Raw genomic sequence first — 21,038 nt, 5'->3', positions numbered from 1 at the left:
GCGGCTTGTGAGCCGCTGATGACAGCTATTAATTTAAAGGGGACAGTCTGCTGAACAGTTCTACTATAAGCTGATGGTCGCTAAAGCGACCATCAGCTTATAGTAGAACTGTAAATGCCAGGTCCGTACGACGTACTGAGCTGGCCAGCTGGAAGCACTTTTGTAGCTCCGTACGACGTACTTCCTTGGCAGTGAAAGGGTTAATGAATTTGGCACAAGAGTTTTAGATACAGCCATACCTCCAGAATTGTGTTGCAAAACCTTTATGAAATTGCCCCCATTTGTATATGTTCAGTAAGGCTAAAATGAAAAGGTTTCTTAAAAGCAATGCCATGAGTATTAGGGTGGTCCTCCGGGCACAGATCATTTGTACAGAGAGAATCAATATATTTTAAATCCTTTTACAACTGGCCAAAGGTCAAATCAATATTAATAAACAGAAAACAAGCAAAAAAAGAAAATGATTTGTCACTACATGCTACAACTTAATGACAGACTGTTAGACTGGTAAAAAAAAAAAAGAGGAGAGAGAGAGCCATGTCTTAAAAACTGGTTTAATGAGAGAAATGGGCTAAATATATTCTTTTTAATGTCTGTTTTGATTCATTATTTTATATGATGAGATAGAAATAAAAAGTAAATTGTATGATCAATGCAGGATGAAAGATCAAAGCCATGAAATCTAAAACATGGCTGACTTACATTAAAAACTATTAATACAAAAATTTTAAAAGCAGTAAATGATTTTCTAACTTGGAGCTAGTTCAGTATTAATCAGCAATTTTCTTTTAAAGTGTATCTGAAGCCACAAGGGTAGAATCTGTCGGTGTCCCTACCAGGTATATTTACCTTATTTTTGTAATGATGAATATCGTCCTGTTCCAGTTACAGCGGTCTGCTATGAGCAGATTTCATCTCATGTCAGAGAATCTTCCCCTCACTTTCTGTTATATCTCTGGGATAGAAAGTGAAGTGGTATCCCTTCAAAGGAACAGTCTCCCAAACCGGAATAAAGACAATAATACATAAAACAATTATTTATTTTAGCTAGATTAGCTCTGTCACCAAAGTACCAAGAGAAAGTTGAAGCACACATATAATGAACTGCTTTAACTCACTCTCACCACTCTGACCACTGAGTACTGTCATGCAACAAAAACATATTGATAAATAAAAATGTATACAATTACACATGTGCAAATGGGGATTTGTTAATATCTCTCTGTATTTGTTTGTCCATAGTAAATAACCTAAATCTTATTCTGTTTCTTTAAGTCCCTTGTAGTGGGAATTTTACGGACAGAAGAGGGACAATATTATCCCCTGGCTTTCCTGAACCTTATGGCAACAGCTTAAATTGTGTTTGGAAAATCATAGTGGCTGAAGGATCAGGAATTCAGGCAAGTACACAAAAATAGGTAATGTCATTGAGGGTATGTGAGACTCTGTGTGGATTTAGCATGGTACACGTTTTTCATGTTACATGCATTATTATAGGTAAAATATTTGACAGTATGGCCACTGTCAAAATATCTTAACAGACCCGGAAGTTGATTGGCTATCTGCTCTGTTCCTTTAAAGATTTTCCAACCAACTCATCGATCTGCTGTTCGAGGGATGCTGGCCAGTAGGGTTCAGACAGCAGTACCCACCGTGCACATTTTGACAGTTTCCAAAAGAACCAGCCAAAATTTGCTTAATATATGGCCAGCTTAAGAAATGCATACTCCCTGTCTGCTGTCAACTGACAACAGCATTTCTCATATTGCAACTTTCAAGCTACACGCAGTTAGTGGACACTGCTTAAAGGTGTAATTTTTTAGGATACTGTTGCTGCATGTTAAGATGTGTGTTTTGCAACAAATGTAAACAAAATGTCCTCTTGCACTTGTTCGCTAAACCACAGTAGTTGTTGCAATAGTCTTCATAACTAACAGCTGGATAGCTGACCCAGTGACCTGTGCAGTAGATCTCTTTAACTTACATTTACTAAAAAACACAATCATTCAAATGTGAGTTAAAATGGTATACATGACTCTGGTGAGAAAATCAAATGCTGGTTATGCGGAAGGTGCTATTGTAATCCAGTATTGGTTTATTTGTTGAATGTTTGGAGGCTCCCTTTAGTACTGCTTTAGTGTTGCTTTAGGCAAAATATCTCCATCCATGGCAAAATATGTAGACAAAACAGCAAAATAGCCTTTATTTGACAATGTACTCTTTACTGTTTCCGATTTTTTCAGGGTTTTTTTTGCAATCATTTTTTTATTTAAGAATCTTCAATAACATACAAAGCAGGCTTAATCGCAGAGTTACAACATTTTTAGCGATTATAAGTCCTGTAGGATAAGTATAAGTAAGGATACAGTACCATATTCAACAAAGAATACAAAAAAAAATTCAACAAGCGATAAACAATAAAATGTGGCACATACATAGCGCATGTATTACAGTTATGTAATTTGTGGAACCATAACACACCCACCTGGCGTGCCTACCCCCCTAGGTGTAGTGGGGAGCTGATTACATGACTAGTAGGTATACCTGGTAGCGAGAGGATCGATGCTAAAGGACATTCAGGGGTCCCAGGGTTGAGGCAAGTTTCGCTTCGAGGTACCATTTAGTGTCTGTAAAGAGTGACATCAACTCCCAGCTTAGAAATGGGGTCCATGTGGAAAAAAATCTGTCAGTATGGGTATAATTATCACGGGCATCATTGTGTAATAATTCTTTCAGGGCTCCTAAGGAAGGAGGTGTAGGTGAGAGCCAGCTCGTCAATATAGCTTTCTTGGCAGCGATAAGGCAAATGTGTTCCCAACGTGAGGGTCATTTGGGTACTATTGGCGGAGTGGGATTATCTACCTGAAATAGGCACAGTGAGGGGTCAGTGGATCTATGGTTGTCAGAGCCTGCATTCATGTAAATTATAGTTTGTGTCCAAAACAGTTGGATGAAGGGACAATACCAAAGTAGATGTTCCAGGTTCGAGAAGGTTGCATGGCATTTGGGACATGAAGTCAACCAATCAGGGGGTGATGACTTGAATTTGAGATTAAAGGCGTAGTACGCTCTGTGGATTATTTTGAATTGGAGTTCCCTCCAAGTTTCACATGTAACCACTTTCCGTAGGGAAAGCCAACCCTTAAGTAACAGGGAATCAGTGTCTTCCAAGGGTAATTGTAGGAAGGTTGACCATTTGTGTACATGTGCGGTTAAAGGTGATCCGTACATTTGGTAGGGGACGGCCCATCTTATGGTTCGTACAATTTCAGACAACGGCATCTTCTCAGATGGGGAGGACAATAGTCTCCCGAGGAGGCCACAGGTCGTATCATCTCCTGGTGGGGCTAAATTACTGGCTATGAAATGCCGTATCTGGGCGTATTGAAGGAAATGCGTGATTGATACGGCTTGGGTACTCAGCAGGTCTGCAAAAGTCTTGCAGGAGCCCTGAGGAGTCAGAAGGCCCTTCAATGTGTGAATGCCCTTGGATTGCCATTGAAGAAAGACCTTAGAGGAATTGCCTGCGGGGAAGGCCGGGGATGACGTGAGTGGCATTAGGGAGGATACCACCCCCAGGATTCCCATCAGCTTTCTGACCTCCCTCCACGTGATCACCGTATCTCTTAGGAGAATATTACTCCTAATGAGCGGTGGTAAAGTTTTCCATGGGGTGTGTATGATGCCCAGCAGGGACCACGGGGCGACCATTTGTCGTTCCAATGGCGTATTAGTAAAGTAAGAGGTGTCGTGCAACCAATCCCGCACATGTCGAAACAAGCTGGCCAAGTTATATAGACGGACATCTGGGACGTTCGCCCCTAACAACGTGTACAGCAGTTGGAGTTTCCTCAGGGCTACCCTCGGGCGTTTCCCTCTCCAAATGAATTTTGAGAACGCCTGGTATAGCATTTTAGTGTATTTATGATCGATAAGCAAGGGAATTGTTTGTAGCAGATACAGGAGCCTAGCAAAGCTAACCATTCTCAGCAAATTACATCTACCCAACATAGAGATAGGGAGCTCACGCCATCTGTGGAGCTCCTGTGTAATCTTGAGAAACAATGGTGAGTAATTAAGGTGGTATAAATCCGCAGCTTTACTTGGGATGCGTATCCCTAAGTACGTAATATAGTGTTTCTGGACCTTAATGGTCATATCAGGGGGCCATGTGGAAGTGTCTAGGGATTGGGAGGGTGGCAATAGTAAGAGTTCGCTTTTGTGGAAATTGATGGTCAAGCCAGAGAAGGTGCCATAGTGAGAGATGTGCTGCATTATTTCGGGGATCTGAGATGAGGGGTCTGAGAGCAGAAGAATAATGTCATCCACAAAAAGTGCAGTCTTAAGATTATGGGGACCCAACCGCAGACCCGTGAAGAACGAGGCTGAGGAGAGGGATCGGGAGAGCGGTTCTAAAGCCAGATTGAACAAGAGGGGAGATAGTGGGCATCGCTGTCTCGTGCCCCTATGTAGGGTGAAAGGTTCTGAGATAGTTGTAGAGGTGAGTATACGTGCCTTGGGGGAGGAGTACATTGTGGACACAAATTGCAGGAAAGCACCCTGAAAACCCATACGTTGCATAACATTCGACAGCCATTCCCAATTGGCATTATCAAATGCCTTCTACGCGTACAGGGCCAAAAGAGCCGATGGACGCGGAGAAGATAACTTCAGTCTATTGCATTCCAAGGCCAACAATATTTTACGCACATTTGTCACTGCAGACCTCCCATTGACAAACCCTACCTGTTCCGGAGAGATGAGCCTCGGCAACACGGCAGCCAGCCTGTTAGCTAGAATTTTCAAAATAAATTTGGCATCGACATTTAGTAACGAGATCGGCCTGTATGAACCAGCTTGCAATGGGTCTTTACCCTTTTTCAGGCAGGAGCCTAATGTATGCCTCTGTGAAGGTGGGGGGATAGTGATGGGTGCGTAATATATGTTGGAAGAGGTCTTTCAGTGTAGGAGATATGTCAGGGGATAGTATTCTATAAAATTCAGCTGAAAACCCGTCAGGGCCTGGGGCCTTGGCTCTAGGGGAATGCTTAATCACCTCTTCAATTTCCACTAACGATATATCTGCATTAAGGGCGGATAGTTCATCTGGGGATAAGGTTGGTAATGGAGTGTTGTCTAGGAAAGAAGAACCTGCGGCCATATCACCCGGTTCAGGTCTATAAAGGTGCTTGTAAAATTTACTAAATATATCCCCTATGGATTTCGAGTCTGAGTGCAGCGTCCCTGAGTCATCCAGGAGTTGAGCAATATGCGTGGGCGTAGTTCTCCCTCGAGCTAAGTTGGCTAGGAGTTTAACTGATTTATTACCAAATTTGAACAATGCCAAATTTCTGGTGTTTCTAAGAATAAGGTAATGCTGGTGGAGCCAGTGATCCCATTCTTGCTTGGCCGTCAGCCAGGCGGACCTGTTAGTTGGAGTGGGATCACGTGTATAATCGAGATAGGACTGTCTGGCTGCCTTGCTAGCTTCCGCATATCTGAGTCGTATCGTGCGTTTTTTCGAGGAGGCATAAGCCAACACTCTGCCCCTAAGTACTGCTTTTGCAGCCTCACAAAAAAGAACTGGGTCAGATGCATGCTGTGCATTGTCCGTCACATAGCCATGCCACCACTGTTGCAGCTCGCCTTGAAAGGTTTCATCATGCGACAAATATGACGGGAACCGCCAGATAGTGGGATGACTCTGTGCACCAACGTTTTTCACAGTGACCACGACAGGGGCGTGATCCGAGATCACTAGATCATCAATGTGGCAGACACTATATTAGGCAATAAAACCTGGGTAGAAAAAAACATGTCGATGCGTGATAAAGCTTTGTGTGCATGGGAAAAGTGTGTGTATTCCCGCTCCAACGGATGTAAATACCTCCAAAGGTCCTCCAGTCCAGTGGCCTCAATCCAGGTATTCAGATGTGAGTCTTGGGGTTTAGCCCTCGAAAGTGTAGAGTCCTGTTCCCGGGATCGGTCCTCCCGAGCGGATGCCTCTGCATTAAAATCCCCGCTGCTGGTGCTCCTAGGGCCGTCCCGACCCAGGATTGTTGGAGGTGAGAGATGTCAGCTTCCTTGAGGTGCGTTTCCTGAAGAAGGGCAATGCCCACTTTGAGGCTCTTGAGATGGCGAAGGATTTTCCGTCTTTTGTTGGGGGATTTCAGTCCCTTAACGTTCCACGAAATGATGTTCAAGGGGGATCCCATAGGGCCCATATAGGTAGAGGAGAAGTCGAAGATAGGAAGGTAATATAATAACGTGGGGCACTAGCAGGCGTCCCAGCGATCCCACAGTGTCCAGAGGTGTGGAATCCCACGTGTAGGGAGCAGGTCCAGGGGGGTGGAGGATGTCGTCTTGGCTTGGTGAATGAACCACTCGGTTCCAAGAGTGTAGATAGAGGCAGAGGATCCGCCTCAACCCGGTGTGTGTGCGCTTTTGAAAATTCAGACAAAAAACAAAAAAGAACACATACTAAACAAAAAAACAAAAACAGCAAAACATCTGTACGTACTTCCTTTTTTCCCCAATGCTAGCGGTCTGTGCCAGACCCATTATGGAAGCCAACATGGCCTCCATAAGCCAGGTCCGCATGCCGGCAAGAAAAAAAAGAAAAAACTCGTGGAGAATGATCCCTCCATCCCGTCTATGAGGGGTTTGGCTGAACAAAACGTATAAAACCTGTAGATAACTGATAAGCAAACAGTCTAATGAAGAGGCAGGGAGCCTAACGGAGCCCGAATATCTAAGGCACAAAGCCACGACAATCATGACGCGTATGCGCATCACATAGTGAACTACCTTTTCCCGCACCTTCGGGGGGAGTGCCTCAGGCCTTCTTTTTCCTCGGTGGGCTTTTCATTGGGGATGATAGTTGAGGTGCCTCTCTGGATTCCAGGAACTTCTGGGCCTGGAGCGCTGAGTTGAAGCGCCAAGATTTTCCATCCTCTGTTGAAAAATGCAATACTGCCGGGTATTGCAGTGCAAATTTTATACGTCTACGTACCAACAGTTGGCATACTTCCTGGAATGCTTTTCTGGATTTAGTGACCTCTGCAGAGTAGTCAGCGAATAGAAGTAATTTCAGGCCGTCCACCACTAGATTACGTTGTGCACTGTAGGACTGAAAAATGGTGTGCTTGTCATGATAATCCAGATAGCGCACTATGACCGGTCTGAGTCTTTCTGGCATTACCTATTCTGTGCGCTCTCTCAACCCTGCAGGGTTCAGCTAGGCCCATAGCTTTAGGAATGGCGTGAGAGCAAAAATGGCATAGGTCATTAGGCTTGATGGATTCCGGAACGCCTATAACCCTTAAGTTGTTGCGTCTGGAGCGATTTTCCAGGTTGTCCACTTTATCTTGTAGGGCCTGTAGGTGTTTAGTCATGTCCCCACGAGTGTGTTGCGCTTCTGTGGCATGATCCTCTAGATCAGAGACACACAGCTCCAATCCCTGCATGCGCTGTATCTGTGTCTCCAGAGTGTCATTTAGTTCCCCTAAGTGACAGTGCAGGGAGTCAGTAATAATGGCAGTGATGTCAGCCTTGAGGCACTTGGCCACTTCAGAGGCTATGGCCTGGAAATCCATAGGGGGGAGTGCGATGGGTTCACGTGCAGACTCACCCCCTGCGTCTAGCGGCATGTCTGCCTGAGGCCCTTCGTCATCCGCCAGGTTGGCTAAGGCCTCTTCAGAACAGGCGGCCGTGAGGGATCTGCGAGCCCTCGGCCGGCGCTCCAGGTATCGGTCCATGTCGGTCGGGTGTTTGGCTCCCCGGGTGGTGTCAGCAGCGGCGGATTAGTGCCCTTTGATAGGGTAGTAGATGTTCGTCGGGACGGAGCTCCGTGACCACCGACTAGCACATAGGGCGCCGGAACCGGAAGTCCATTTTTCAGGTTTTTATGGTGCCATTCATTAAAGACCTACACCAATGCTGACAGATTTTTGCAAAGTGTCACATAGTAAAAACTAAATTTGGTAGTTAATGCTATGTATTGGGGATTATTCTACTAATAAAAGAGGTCTTCAATTGCAGCTTATTCTTTATTTCAGTACATAATTCTTTTAAATTACTTGTATTCTTAAAACCAGGCTCCAGGCAGATATACAACATGGATGTAGTCATATATGCATTAAGCACTTCAAGACCAGGTGTTTAGACCCCCTTCCTGGCCAGGCCATTTTTCAATGTTCAGCACTGCGGTACTTTGACTGACGTTTATTCCGTCATGCAACGCTGTACTGAAATGAATTTTATACCATTTTTTGGGGACAGATAGAGCTTTCTTTTGGTTATATTTAATCACCACTGGGGTTTTTATTTTTTACTATATTAAGGAGAAATTATTGAAATTTTTGGGAAACAAAGGTTTTTTTTCATTATGTTAGGAAACAATGATTATTACCCAAATTTTTGGTAAAATATAAAAGACAGGGTCACGTCGGGTAAATAAACACCAAACATGTCATGCTTTTAAATTGCGCACACCCACAAAATCGCAAAAAACTACCATACCCAAAATTTACCATAGGCGACGCTTTAAAAACTTTTACAGCTCAGTAGTTCTCGCTGGCTCTATAGCCGGCGGATCGCTTGTATATTAACGGGCATCGCTGCCCGTTTTGAAATAGCTGGCTGGGCGCGTGCGAGGGGGCGTGGCTGAGCGGACGTCTAAAGACGCCCGCTCAGATCTAGATAGCTCCTGGTCGGCCGTTTTTTTACAACGGCCAGCCGGGAAGTGGTTAAAATTAATTACATTTCTTTTTAAACATAACTAATACAATTACCCACATACATCTACATTGTGCTCTACTGCATGTACATATGTTGACATGTGTTGACAGTGAGCTTGCTGACAGCAGAAGAGAGCAGACTAATTACTGTGCTTCTGCCTCTTTTATTGTCCAAATAGTAGGCTGAGAAGTGCATGGTATTCTATGCTACCCTGCTGTAATTCTGTGCGTTTGGCAGGTGTACACATAATTATAAATCTTTTGGTGGGTAAAACTGTTCCCATGAATTAATTTCAACTGTGTATCCAGTTGCTTGCCTGGAGTTCTGCTTTGAGAAACACCCGGAAAAGGACTTTTTTTTTGCAAGGCTTTGTTTAAAATAAAAACTTTTGTGACTGTACTATATACAATATCAAAAACATACTCATTGATGCCAGTTTCTTTGACAGATACAAGTTTTAAGTTTTGCAACAGAGCACAACTGGGATTCACTTGAAATATATGATGGCTCAGATGTGACTGCACCAAGACTTGGAAGTTTTTCTGGTAAATATACGTATGCCTAATACATTATTCTTTTAGTATAGTATGCACATGAGGGCATTATTTATTTTATACTGTTTGTGTGCTGCATGTTACTGATATACTGTATACTGGCTTTTGTTTTACAGATGATATTTTGGGGTTTTAATATCTTGTGTTTAATTTTTTCTTGATAGAGCCTTTTTTAGTTGTTTTTTTGCCATAAAGCTTTTCTTGCATATTGTTTAAGGGGCGTTATTTGGAGTTTTTAATTTTTGGGGGGTTTCTTGATTTTTTTATTTTATGTTAATATGCCCTTTTTTTAAAGTTTGTGGTGCTCAAAGTGCAAGATTAATTTGTATTTGCTCATCCCTTCTTTGAGCTGCTGTTTGCAGCATGCAGCTTCATTGTCTTAAAGAAAAAAGCTAAAAAGAATAGTGTGCATCCAAGTCACTTCAAATTATATCCCTTACATTCAATACACCCCCTATCCCCACACACAGGTTAGGCATATTATCTTGAATAAAACTGTTCTTTCCTCCTCTGTCATCATCTACAGCCACACTGCCTTCCAAAATGCTCCCAAACTAGAGAACACCTTTGGAAAAATGGTTGCATTCATACCATCTTTATATTGTTTAAATGCATACTTTGCTTCTACAGTACACACACTGTAGCAAAATGTTGAATTTTTCAGCTGAAAACAGTAATTACTCTAATGAAACTACATAAATCTAAATCCATGCACAACTTAATTTCCCTTCCTGACTGTTGTCATAATTAACTAATGGTCTTGCCACTCACTATGTTGGCACCTTCTCATTACCAACTGCAAAAGTAGCAGCTCAGCCCTCTGTCAATCTTTCCACTGGATACTTGTTGCTTTAATGGCTGAATATCAAGCTCTTATCTACAAATTCTTCAACAATACTACACCCCCTATCTGTTATTCTTTAGGTCTGTTTATAGTACAGGGTGTGCTTTCAGATCTGCAATTGTCATCCTTAATTGGCACCACTTCCACATTTCACAGCTAAGACTTCTACCTTTCTTAGCATGTTTATATTAGTAATTTGTGTTTTCTGGAAATATACCTCTTTAGGTCCCTTTCATGCGAGCATTCCAATCGGGTCTGTCTGTCAGTTTTTCAGGCGGACTCGATCAGATGCCCAATGTAAGTCTGTGGGCAGCTGTATTTAAAATGATGGGTGTCCATTTACCCCAGCTCTGGCTTAATCTGGAAAAACAAATGGTACAGTGCAGTTTGATCAGGCCTAATTGGGGGTAATCTGATGGTAATTCATTTACATCTAATTACCCATAGACCAACATGGGGTCCAGTCATTTCAGTTTTCTTCTCCATTGCAAGACAGAGGAGAAAACTCGATGGACACGGATGTCACAGCAGTGACCTCTGATCCACACCACTCCGATCAGGAAAGGATCTGTGCACAAATCCCCTCCTGATCAGCCCATGTGAAAGGAGCCTTAGGAAGTCATGATATTTTTCTTAGTTATTCTTTACCCAAGTATGCTTTTATACAAGAACATCTTACAAGAACATGAGTCACAACATAAAATGTGATAGCAAGGGTCATTTCATTAAGGTATAAAGTATGCAGTGCTTCATTCACTTCATTTCATTCACAATTGTATGATATTTATGTGAAGTTAACATTATGCCAAAAAAATTATAGTAAGATAAATAACAAATACAGTAACATAAGGCATAGAGTTTACTGAATGAAACCCAGAATAAAACAAATGATCCAAAAACAGTGATCTCATAATCCGATGTTAATTGAAAAGGGTCAAAAATTCCAAAGGACCAATGCCCAGGCTAATACAATAGTTTAAGTGTATATACATATACTATATATGCATATATAATAAGCTTGTGTTAATTCAGCAGTTCAAACAACAAAACACTTCTATAGAGGATCATACTGGAACTATACATTGATTGTTTGTCTGCAAATCTCTTGCTTTACTTTGTGTTTTGGATGTTACAATAGTATATTACTGTATACTGACACCTAATTGGTTGTTATAAGCAATCCCTTCCCCTGGTGCATGGGGAGTTGAAAGGTTTAGTAGTATTCATACATATATATATATATATATATATTGTGAGAGAAAAAATGTGATAACAAATACTTTCTTAATATCCTCTTTCTCTGTTGTTTTGATTCATATCTCATCAAACTGTTATCAAATATCTCCCTTGTTTCAGCTTACTAAATGCGCTCAGATTTAACATTATAGAGCACAGTGTAGTCCTATAAAGTAGGTCTTACTATCCAGTCTTTCTTTGTTCAGCTACTGATGCTGCATGAATAATTTTTTCTTTGTTCTAAACCACCCGCAAGTCATAAATTAACTTAAAGCTGAACTGTAGGCAGATATAATAGGCACAAATGAATGGAGCTTTGTAATCATTAATTCATCATTAAATTAACTTTTTGTAAATGTAAGCAGTATAAGTACTTGAATTTTACTTAGCATCAGAAATACAAATCTTATAACAGATCTTATAGATGTATTTACATATGTGGGGAATTTAATGTCCAGGGTCTCTTATTTTGGGTAATTTACTTAAGTGAATCAAAGTAATAGCATGTAACAGGAAAGGAACTTGTATTTACATTAAACTGGTAGTTATATGGTAGTTATGTGTTGGGGAATTACAAAAATAGTCTTCTGCATGAGATTAGATATTTGATGCTATTAGTAAGTGGTCACTGCACCCTAGATGTTTGAAGCTAATACATGGTCATTTAACTTCACTTTTCAGTCTTCCATCACAATAATGCTGCTGCTAATTGGTGGATGCAGACAGCAAAGTACTCCTGTGCAGAAAACTTTCTATTCATTACCTACTCAAATATAAGGCTGTATTCAACAAACACTATATTGAAAAAATTATAACATTACTGACTACAAAATTGAAAATAAAATGTTAGATATATGGGAGTGAAGAGGGCCAAGGCTTGCAGGAATAAGGATTCAGTTATAATTCTAAAAAATAATACCCAAAGTAATACCCTCATTTAAGACTGCTTTCTAACTACTTTGTAACTACTACTACTACTAATACTAAATAATGCTGTATTCACAATACTGGCTGCGCTGTCCCCTCCAATGTCATGGATCACACCACATTGCTACTGTAACTTCTACCCTCCACTCTCTCTGTCCTAAACTTCTTCCTCTTCTTTACAGTGCTGGTAACATTTAAAAATTAGTGTCCTTTTTGTTATTACATTTGCAATTGCTGATATATAAATGCAAACTTTAAATACATGAGCATAGCATTTGGAAAATAGGATCAAATGCCCCATAATGAATTAATAATATAATATATATTCATTTTATTCATAGGGTAATCTCAATGGCTATAGATAATAGGTATAATCTTTCTAAAAGGTTGCTTTCTAAAAGTGCTTTCTAAAGTGAATGTTTCTAATATGCCCTGAATGTGCCATTTTAAAACAGGAGGTATTTATGGTTGTTAAAAATCACAAAAACAGTGGGGGAATTTATCAAAACTGGAACATACAGAATCAGTTGCCCACAGTAACCAATCAGTTTCTCTTTTCAGTTTGTTCAGCTAAGCTACAATTGCTCCAGATTCTGCCTGCTCCAGTCTTGATAAATTCCCCTCAATAGGTTTATTCCTCATTTTAGGATAGTGGGTGGATTCTTGAAAATCATTCCTTTCTGCCCCTTGGTCAACCGTATATCCAGAACCTCAGGTTTAAAGCACAACTACAACCTAATACAGAGCCATTTATTGCAAACTACATACAGCTTTTTTCAGGCGTGTGGCCATTATCACATGGAAACTATTCTGTGCCTGGCTTCAATGAGATACAGCTTTGGGAATAAAAAGACAGTCTAACACAACAACGTATGGTAAGGTGAACCAAAAGGGACCAACAAGCCCTGCAGCAAACGAATGCATAGCACAGTGGAACCTTCTTAATACAGAAGGTATCTACATGTCACAATAGAGCATTTTAGTAAAGATATATGTCCTCGAGTTGAGCTACTTATAAACTCATGTACTATAAATTGTCTGTCTCTTTTGTAGCAAAACTTTTTTTATTAAAAATTATATTATAAGAAGAATGCAGCATAGCCATTGGAGTGGAGGAGTTTTCTTTTGGATTTTATATATAGGTGTGTTTAGTTTATGGTGGACAGCACCAACAGCAAGGAGCAATCATCACAAAGGCCATGCAGACAACCTGCTGTTTCACGGTAACCACCAAAACAAAGTGACAAAGGATGAATACCAAATAACATTGGAGATCAAAGAAGTACAACATTTCAGCTTAACTCAACAAAAGGTGTGATTGCTGATCTAGAACGAGGATGACCTGGGTGTTTCCTAATCTAAAGAAACAAATACAATTCAAAATCATGGTTCACACCTCATGATGACAGCGAGTGTGTTTATCTGACATATACAATATGCAAAACACCTCTTTTTGTTTCAAAATGGTTATACAATTACCACCCCATTTCAATTTTGGGACCTGATCTATTATCATAAATGAAAGAACAGTGTCACTGTACCCTTCTGGCAGATAATGTTTGGGCACTTGGAGCTCTGTTTGTATAGACTTTATAGAGCAGGGGTGCCCACAATTTTTCATCTGGAGATCTACTTTTCAAATGATGAGCTCAATGAGATCTACCAATGAAAAAACATCTTTATTTAAAAAAACAAGCACATTAAAATTGTTACTGGGACTACTGCCTCACTCTCATGCAATCTCTCTATCTCCTGTATCTCTCTCTCCTCTCCCTGCTGTATCTCTCTGGGCCGGTTTACACCACAAAGTCTGCGTTTCAGAGTGTTCGGCCTCTGGAATTTACTGGGACTCAAGCCGCCCGACTCCCTGCATTCAAGGATTGGAGGGAGCATGGAGGTGCATTAAAGTAAATGGCACCACAGCCACGCCCCCACCCACAGTGCGATCACCCACAAACGGAACACAGGCATTAGTTCCTGCTTTCCGGTCCAGTGCTATCTGCAAAAATAGTGGGGGCGTGGCTGCGGTGCCACCCCTGAAAGCGGCCGACTTGCGTTTCAGTGTGTTTCAGAGGCCAAACACTTTGGAATGCAGACTTTGTGATGTTAACCGGGCTTCTCTCTTGCTGTCTCTTCTCTCTCTCCTCGCTCTCTCCCCTGTCTCTCTCTCTGCTGTCTCTTCTCTCTCTGCTTTCTCTTCTCTCTGCTGTCTATTTTCTCTGCTGTCTTTGCTGTCTCTTCTCTCTGCTGTCTCTTCTCCCTCTCTCTCTGCTGTCTCTTTTCTTTTTCTCTCCCTATTTTCTCTTCTCTCTGCTGTCTCTTTTCTCTTTCTGATGTCTCTTCTCTCTCTCCTCTGGCTGTCTCTTCTCTCTCCTGGCTGTCTATTCTTACCTGCACTGCAGCAGCTTCCCAGGTCTACTATTATGTGCACTCTCCTGTCGTCCTACTGTGCTTGTATGGCCGAATGTGTCCGACGCTGCAGACGGGGGGAAGTGTCCTGCCCCTACCCATCTGCAGCATCTGACACATTCAGCCGCACTAGCACCACGGGAGGGAGCTCAGGTCAGTGAGGCGATCTCGATCTACCAGTGTTTGCTTTGCGATCGACGATCAACCTAATGGGCACTCCTGTTATAAAATATGCCAATGGTGTTTAATACAGGAAAAAAAAACAATTGCAGATAAGCCATGATACTGGTATTCAAACGGAATCTTCTTTTTTTTCTAGTATCGGTTCACAACTCATATTTTGCAGCAGGTCCCAATGGATCCTTTTCCAAATGTTTTAAGAGTTAATTTCTGGCTGTAAAGTAATTTTCCATCTACATTCTCCTTGTCTCAGTGAAATCAGGAGCTCTTTGTATCCTATCCAATCTCATAAACTGGCTTTTAGCAATAAACCCAAATATCAAAGGAGGATGAAAGCAATCAAATGCTAATAATTGGTTGCTATCTGTTGGTTTTATATATAAGTCTGGTGTTAATTTTGGTATATCGAATTGAGAGTGGACAACTGCATTGTTTTGTCACAGATGTCTAATCCTAATATGCTATACCATAACAATAGCACTATACCATAGAAGACTTTTTTTGTATTTATAAAAATGTATTAAACTGTACCTTTTAGTACAGTTGTCCTTTAAAAAATGAAAACAAAAATAGGAGCATCTAAAAATCTGCTAGTAGTCATATATCATACAAAATAAAATATTACAAATCTTATTAAAGTCCATAATCATAATATAATGTCCTTCTTCCACATATACATCTGAAACACAATGATGGTATTATTAACTCTAGAAGAGATATTTTTCACAGCATTGTGCATATGCTTCCAACCATAATTGAATTTAGTAAAGGAAATGCTGTGGATCACCTCTAACGGTAGCATTTCACTACGCAGCTTACAGGAATCTTTGAATAGGCCAAAAGATGTAAACACAAGGCATTTTTTTTTAAATCATTAAAACATTTTTATACACCAAGAAAAGAAGTGTGAGTGTATCCAAGGGCTGCAAACTGGAAGCCATTCTAAAGCAAAGTGCATCACTCATCGCAAGGTGGCCAACGGTTGCTTAGACTTTTCGCTTCTGGTCTTAAAGCTTTGTTATACACAGCAATGATATCTATCCATAGAATACTGTAAATACTCTACAGAGATGGCGCTGGGTTTTATAGTAGACTATGTCTCCTTGTATTTAAACCAAAGTTGTTTATTTCTTGATGAAAGGGCCTGCTTTAGGTAAATTGCTTTACAGATATGTTATTTTCCAAGAAAAGGAATCAAAGAACTCGTCGCTGTCACATGAACTTATGTCACTCAACAAAATGAGCCTTTATTCCTTCTTTTGTAATTTTTGCTCATCTTACTTTTGCCTTTCAAGGTTATTTTTAGTAGGGCCTGACTGAGAATTTGTCACTTTCATCTAAGATTTTTCCTCTTGACATTGAGAAATGTGACACATACATGTTCAAATATATTGCTGGTACTTAAAATTTTTTAAACAATATAATGTTTTTTTTAATGAACTATATGCTAATTTGCTTACTCTTATTTGCCTGCAATAATCTCTCTAGAAATTATAGTTATACAAATGTTTTTCTATGTTTGATGTGCTGTGGGATATTTTTTGTACATAATGTACTGCTTGAAAGCAAACCTGTGTTTTTTCTATGAGCTCTCTCCAACAGCACAAAGTTAACATTCTTTTTTCTCCATGTTGCTATGTTCGGCCACTGGAAGTAAAGGGGATGCCCTGTGTAAGCTTTACAGTGCCTGAGTGATCAATCACTTTGTGATGTGTTAGGAGGGTTGTGATGTAGGAGGAAGGGGATAGTCATGTGCTGCCCCTACACCTGTCTGTGGACCCCAAAAGAAGCTGATGAAGCAGAGATCTGCTCTATCAGCTTCTTCTCTCTGGCAATAGCAGCCAGATGACTGACAGGTGAATGCGGAAGTGATGTAATACACATCACTTCTGCATTCACAGCCCGGACGGAGATCAACCCGAAGCGCCGACCGGGCGCGGGGTGCCGCGAACGAGCACATATAGGCGATCGGCGAGGCTATGGACCCACTGATCGCCTATATGTGAAACACCCGGTAACGGGTGTGTTTAATCGTCGGGTCTTTTCTGCCCGTGCGTGCCCGCTAGGGGGCGCGCGCGAGCAGAAAAAAATTGCCGTCTGGAGACGGCAACCCACAGATGCTGCAGTGCCGTCCATCCATTTTTTTTACTACGGGCGGACGGCAAGAGGTTAACATGTATGTTCATAATTATTAAAAAATCATAATTGACAACTATTCTTCCCTCAACCCAGTCCAGCTATTGCAGCAAAATGAAAACAGGAAGCAATGACTGTTCAGCAGAAATCACTAAGGGATATTTATTAATTTTCTTGCACAGCAAGAGAATGCTAAGCAGAAGAATTGAGACAGACTGTAGATAGATTTACAACAAGGTTACAACCCCTCTCTCGGTTGCTTTAAAGTAGCCCTTACACCAGAATGAAACCTGAACCCTGACCACTTCTTAAAGCGGAAATGAAATTAAAAAAAAATTGCTGATGTAAAACTCTCTTCTGCCATAAAAACATCTTGCTGCCTGTCAGCATTTTTTTGGGCTGCACACTGAGCCATGCATGTGCAGTTAAATGATCAGAACCTAGAAAAAGACCAGGGGAAAGATGGCAGTGCCAATGAGGGAGGAGTGTCATGGTGGTGAGGATCGCTTTGGCAGGTAAGACTGTCATAATGTGCTAATATGTGGTGCATACTAGTAAATCATACCTAAAGCTCCAAGGGGCTTTCTTTTTTTCCTCCACTGACTTTACTTCCACTTTTTGTGTCTGTTTAAAGTAAAAATCTGTCTCATCTACAGTAAAAAGTTTGCTGCAGACCTTTTGCAACTCTGCTACAGTAGGCCACCCAGGATTAGAGGCACATGGCAAATACACAAGATAACTGTTGCATAGACTTTGCTAAAAGAGAGGCAACCTGATTTGTGTCTGTGTTGCTGATTTACTTGATAAATGCCCCCCAGTGTTTCCAGTGCCCATACACAATGCACTTTGTACCGCCTCCTATATAGCTCTCATTAAAATCAAGCATGTGCATGAATGTACATGTAAACCTAATCACTAAAATCTCATATAAACCTTAAATGTTAATATAATTTCAAATGTAATTTTCAATATTTTTACATTTGCAGCTTTAATTAAAATGATGCATCATGGCCCCAGCAGGAAGGTCCTCGTTTAAGCACTTCCTGCTATAAGATGACAGTGCTTTGTCGCTTTCTCTCAATTGTGATCATGCATTGCCACCCTATCACATGAGCTTCTGATAAAGTGGCCACTTATTTATATAGCACACATGGTACATTATTGTCATCGTCACAAAACCCACCTGAGAAATACCATGCAATAGTAAATTAATTTAAGTAATGTCTTTGGAATGTTGACTCTACTCTCTTCTTGTACACTTGCTTTGTGTTTACATTAGAGATTAGAAGGCTGGCAGGCTGCTAACTCACTACTGGCAAGTGGGAGCTGAGTTGTAGAGAGAGACTGAAAGTAAAAATGAGAAGCTTTAGCTAAGAAGCTTCAGCTTTGAAGATTAAATATTTCATAGTGCCTGCAGTTACAGGGGATACATGGTTTATTTTAAAGTTTATTTACCTAATTTCTGGGAATTTGTAAATATTTGAATGTCCATAGCTTGACCGCTATTATATGTTAATATCTGTGCAAATACCATATTGTAATGAACCACAGAGTCCCAAATTTTCTGATCACTGTCAAGTAGTGGAACCTGTAGTACAGAGGTGACATTTAGTTTAGTTTTATTGATGCAAAGTCCAGGGGAGTTGTCAACATTGATTTTATTTAACAGAACATGCAGATATAAATTAGATACATTTAAATATAATGCAGACATCATCTCGTTCTCTGAGTCTGAAATGTTTAACACATTTTACATCAGTTTATAACTATGTTTTTTAAATACATCTACTTTTGAATCTTATGCAGGAGAAGCCACTTCCTAACTAGAAGAAATATGTGCATTGAAATATATAACTGATATTTAATTAACCTACACCTAACCTAAATTAAAATCAACTGATTCTTTTTTATTCTTCTTTTATTAGGGACTACGGTACCGGCTCTGCTAAATAGCACATCAAATCAGCTCTACCTGCATTTTCACACTGATATAAGTGTATCAGCTGCTGGATTTCATTTAGAATACAAAAGTGAGTTTTTTATTATTTATGCCATATCGTTTACACGGGTTATTTATTAAAACAATATAACATTAAAGTTGAACCCCAATTGGTATTAAAAATCTGTTATTAGTGTGTCTCCACCGCCCTGTACTTTCTACAACAGGTGTGGGCAACTCCGACCCTCCAGCTGTTTTGGAGCTAGGTGCATTGCAAGACTGACAGTTACAGTCATGACTCACAGAGGTATGTTGGGATTTGTAGTTAAACCACAGATGGAGGGTCAGAGGTGCCCACCCCTGCTCTACAAGGTTGGAGGAGCTGAGGGAAATAAGACTATAACCTCTAGGCCTGTTGTCTAACTGAAGCCATGTTCAGAATTCTTCATCATGAGATACTGACTGATCTCAACATACTGCTCCTCTTCTACCGGTCATGTGAGCACTCATGTATACATTTATGACTTTCACCTTTGCTCTCTAACTCTGATATTAACATATTCCATCAACCCACTATAGCTATCTGTAAAAATTGCATTAAGTAGAACTACAAAGTTGTGTCCAGGGCCAAATTAAATGTTGAGAAAATAGGAAAATGGTGTGGTTTTGCAATAGTTTTATATTGGGGTTGGGTCTGCTCACACAGGAGAATCAACAGTGGTGAACTGTTACATGAAACAGCCTGCAAAAGGTTACACGAAACAATTGTTTTCAGTAACATTTTATGTATATTTGCAAAGATTTAATTGGAATGATTTGGTTTGCACAAATCAGTACACTCATCTCTACTAGGTAGAGATGATTACTGAGTATACATGCAGCTGCATAAAAGCAATGCTATACTTTGCTTATTAATCCTTCCCAAACTCTGATTCACAAGAATTGGTGATTCATGGCCAAGCGTGGGCCTATTTATTTTTTGAGTGTGTAAAGCTGCCTAACTATGGAGGTGGACTTTACTGGGGAAACTGAACCTACACAATTCATGTGTATCTAAAGATTTGTGCACGTTTTGGGTAGAGTGGACAAGGGCTAGGATGTATGCCAGGTTTGCTTTGCTGTCTGTGCCTTTAGTGGAGAGATTTACCCTCTCTATTTGTCCTAGTGACTAATGCCACCAAGACTGAAAAGAAGGGAAAATCCAAACGCTTGAGTTGTCACCAGAAAAGAAATAGAGTTGAAAAATCTCCAATGTGGAGATTATGTCATTGATTTCCATTATTTTGGAGAGATATCTTCTTACTTCCTATTGTGTCTGTGGGACAGGAAGTACAAGAAGTAAAGGTAATTCTCCCAAATGAGACAGAGACAGCAAATAAAGACTTTAGCTATACTTTCAGTGGCTGATTTATAAATGTTCCGCTCAGCATTTTTGCATGGCACTAAGGAACATAAAAAATGTCTGTGCTCCTCAGTGCCATGTAGTGGCCCTAGTGCCATGCCTAAGTGTGTAGTTTGCAAGGAATATAAAATGTAAAAAAGTGTAAAAAAATCTTATCAACAAGCTTATTAGTGTCCAGATTCACTGAGTGATTTGAAGCAAAATTCTGACTGAGCAACAATACTTAGATTCTTTTTTTTAAAGTTTCCAACCACATGGTACTGTTGAAAGCTCAAGAATTCATGCAGATTTCTGCAGCAGAGTTCTGCTGTTATGTCAGAAATGTAAGTAATTCAATGGTGCAAACACTGCTGATTTCCATTGCTATTATGTAAAACATAAAAGAGATTCATATATTTTTTTTAAATGTTCTATGATACTATGATCTTGCTCCACATGGGACAGAAGCACTTTAACCAGTTGCCGTCCGCCCGTAGTAGAAAAACGGACGGACGGCACTGTCGCATTCGCGGCACTGTTGCATTTTTTTTCTGCTCGCGCGTGCCCCCTAGCGGGCACGCACGGGCAGAAAAGACCCGTCCAATGCGAACACCCGGTACCGGGTGTTTCACATATAGGCGATCAGCGGGTCCATAGCCCGCCGATCGCCTATTTGTGCTCGTTTTTTTTGTC

General features: G+C 40.6%; 1 protein-coding gene across 1 annotated transcript in view; it reads left to right on the top strand.

Moving 5' to 3' along the window:
- CSMD1 (CUB and Sushi multiple domains 1) overlaps positions 1-21,038 on the top strand; it is an 880,549-nt gene that overhangs the window by 719,818 nt on the left and 139,693 nt on the right. Inside the window, exons 34-36 of the mRNA XM_018562582.1 lie at positions 1,276-1,400; positions 9,188-9,284; positions 18,951-19,055. Coding sequence (XP_018418084.1) covers positions 1,276-1,400; positions 9,188-9,284; positions 18,951-19,055 — 327 coding nt within the window. The remainder of the gene's footprint in view (positions 1-1,275; positions 1,401-9,187; positions 9,285-18,950; positions 19,056-21,038) is intronic.

This window comes from Nanorana parkeri, unplaced genomic scaffold (genome assembly GCF_000935625.1).
Source record: "Nanorana parkeri isolate BGI_ZX_2015 unplaced genomic scaffold, ASM93562v1 scaffold586, whole genome shotgun sequence".
Classification (NCBI taxonomy): Eukaryota; Metazoa; Chordata; class Amphibia; order Anura; family Dicroglossidae; genus Nanorana; species Nanorana parkeri.
Note: the sequence above shows the minus strand (reverse complement) of the source record. Positions and strands in the feature narration are given on the sequence as shown.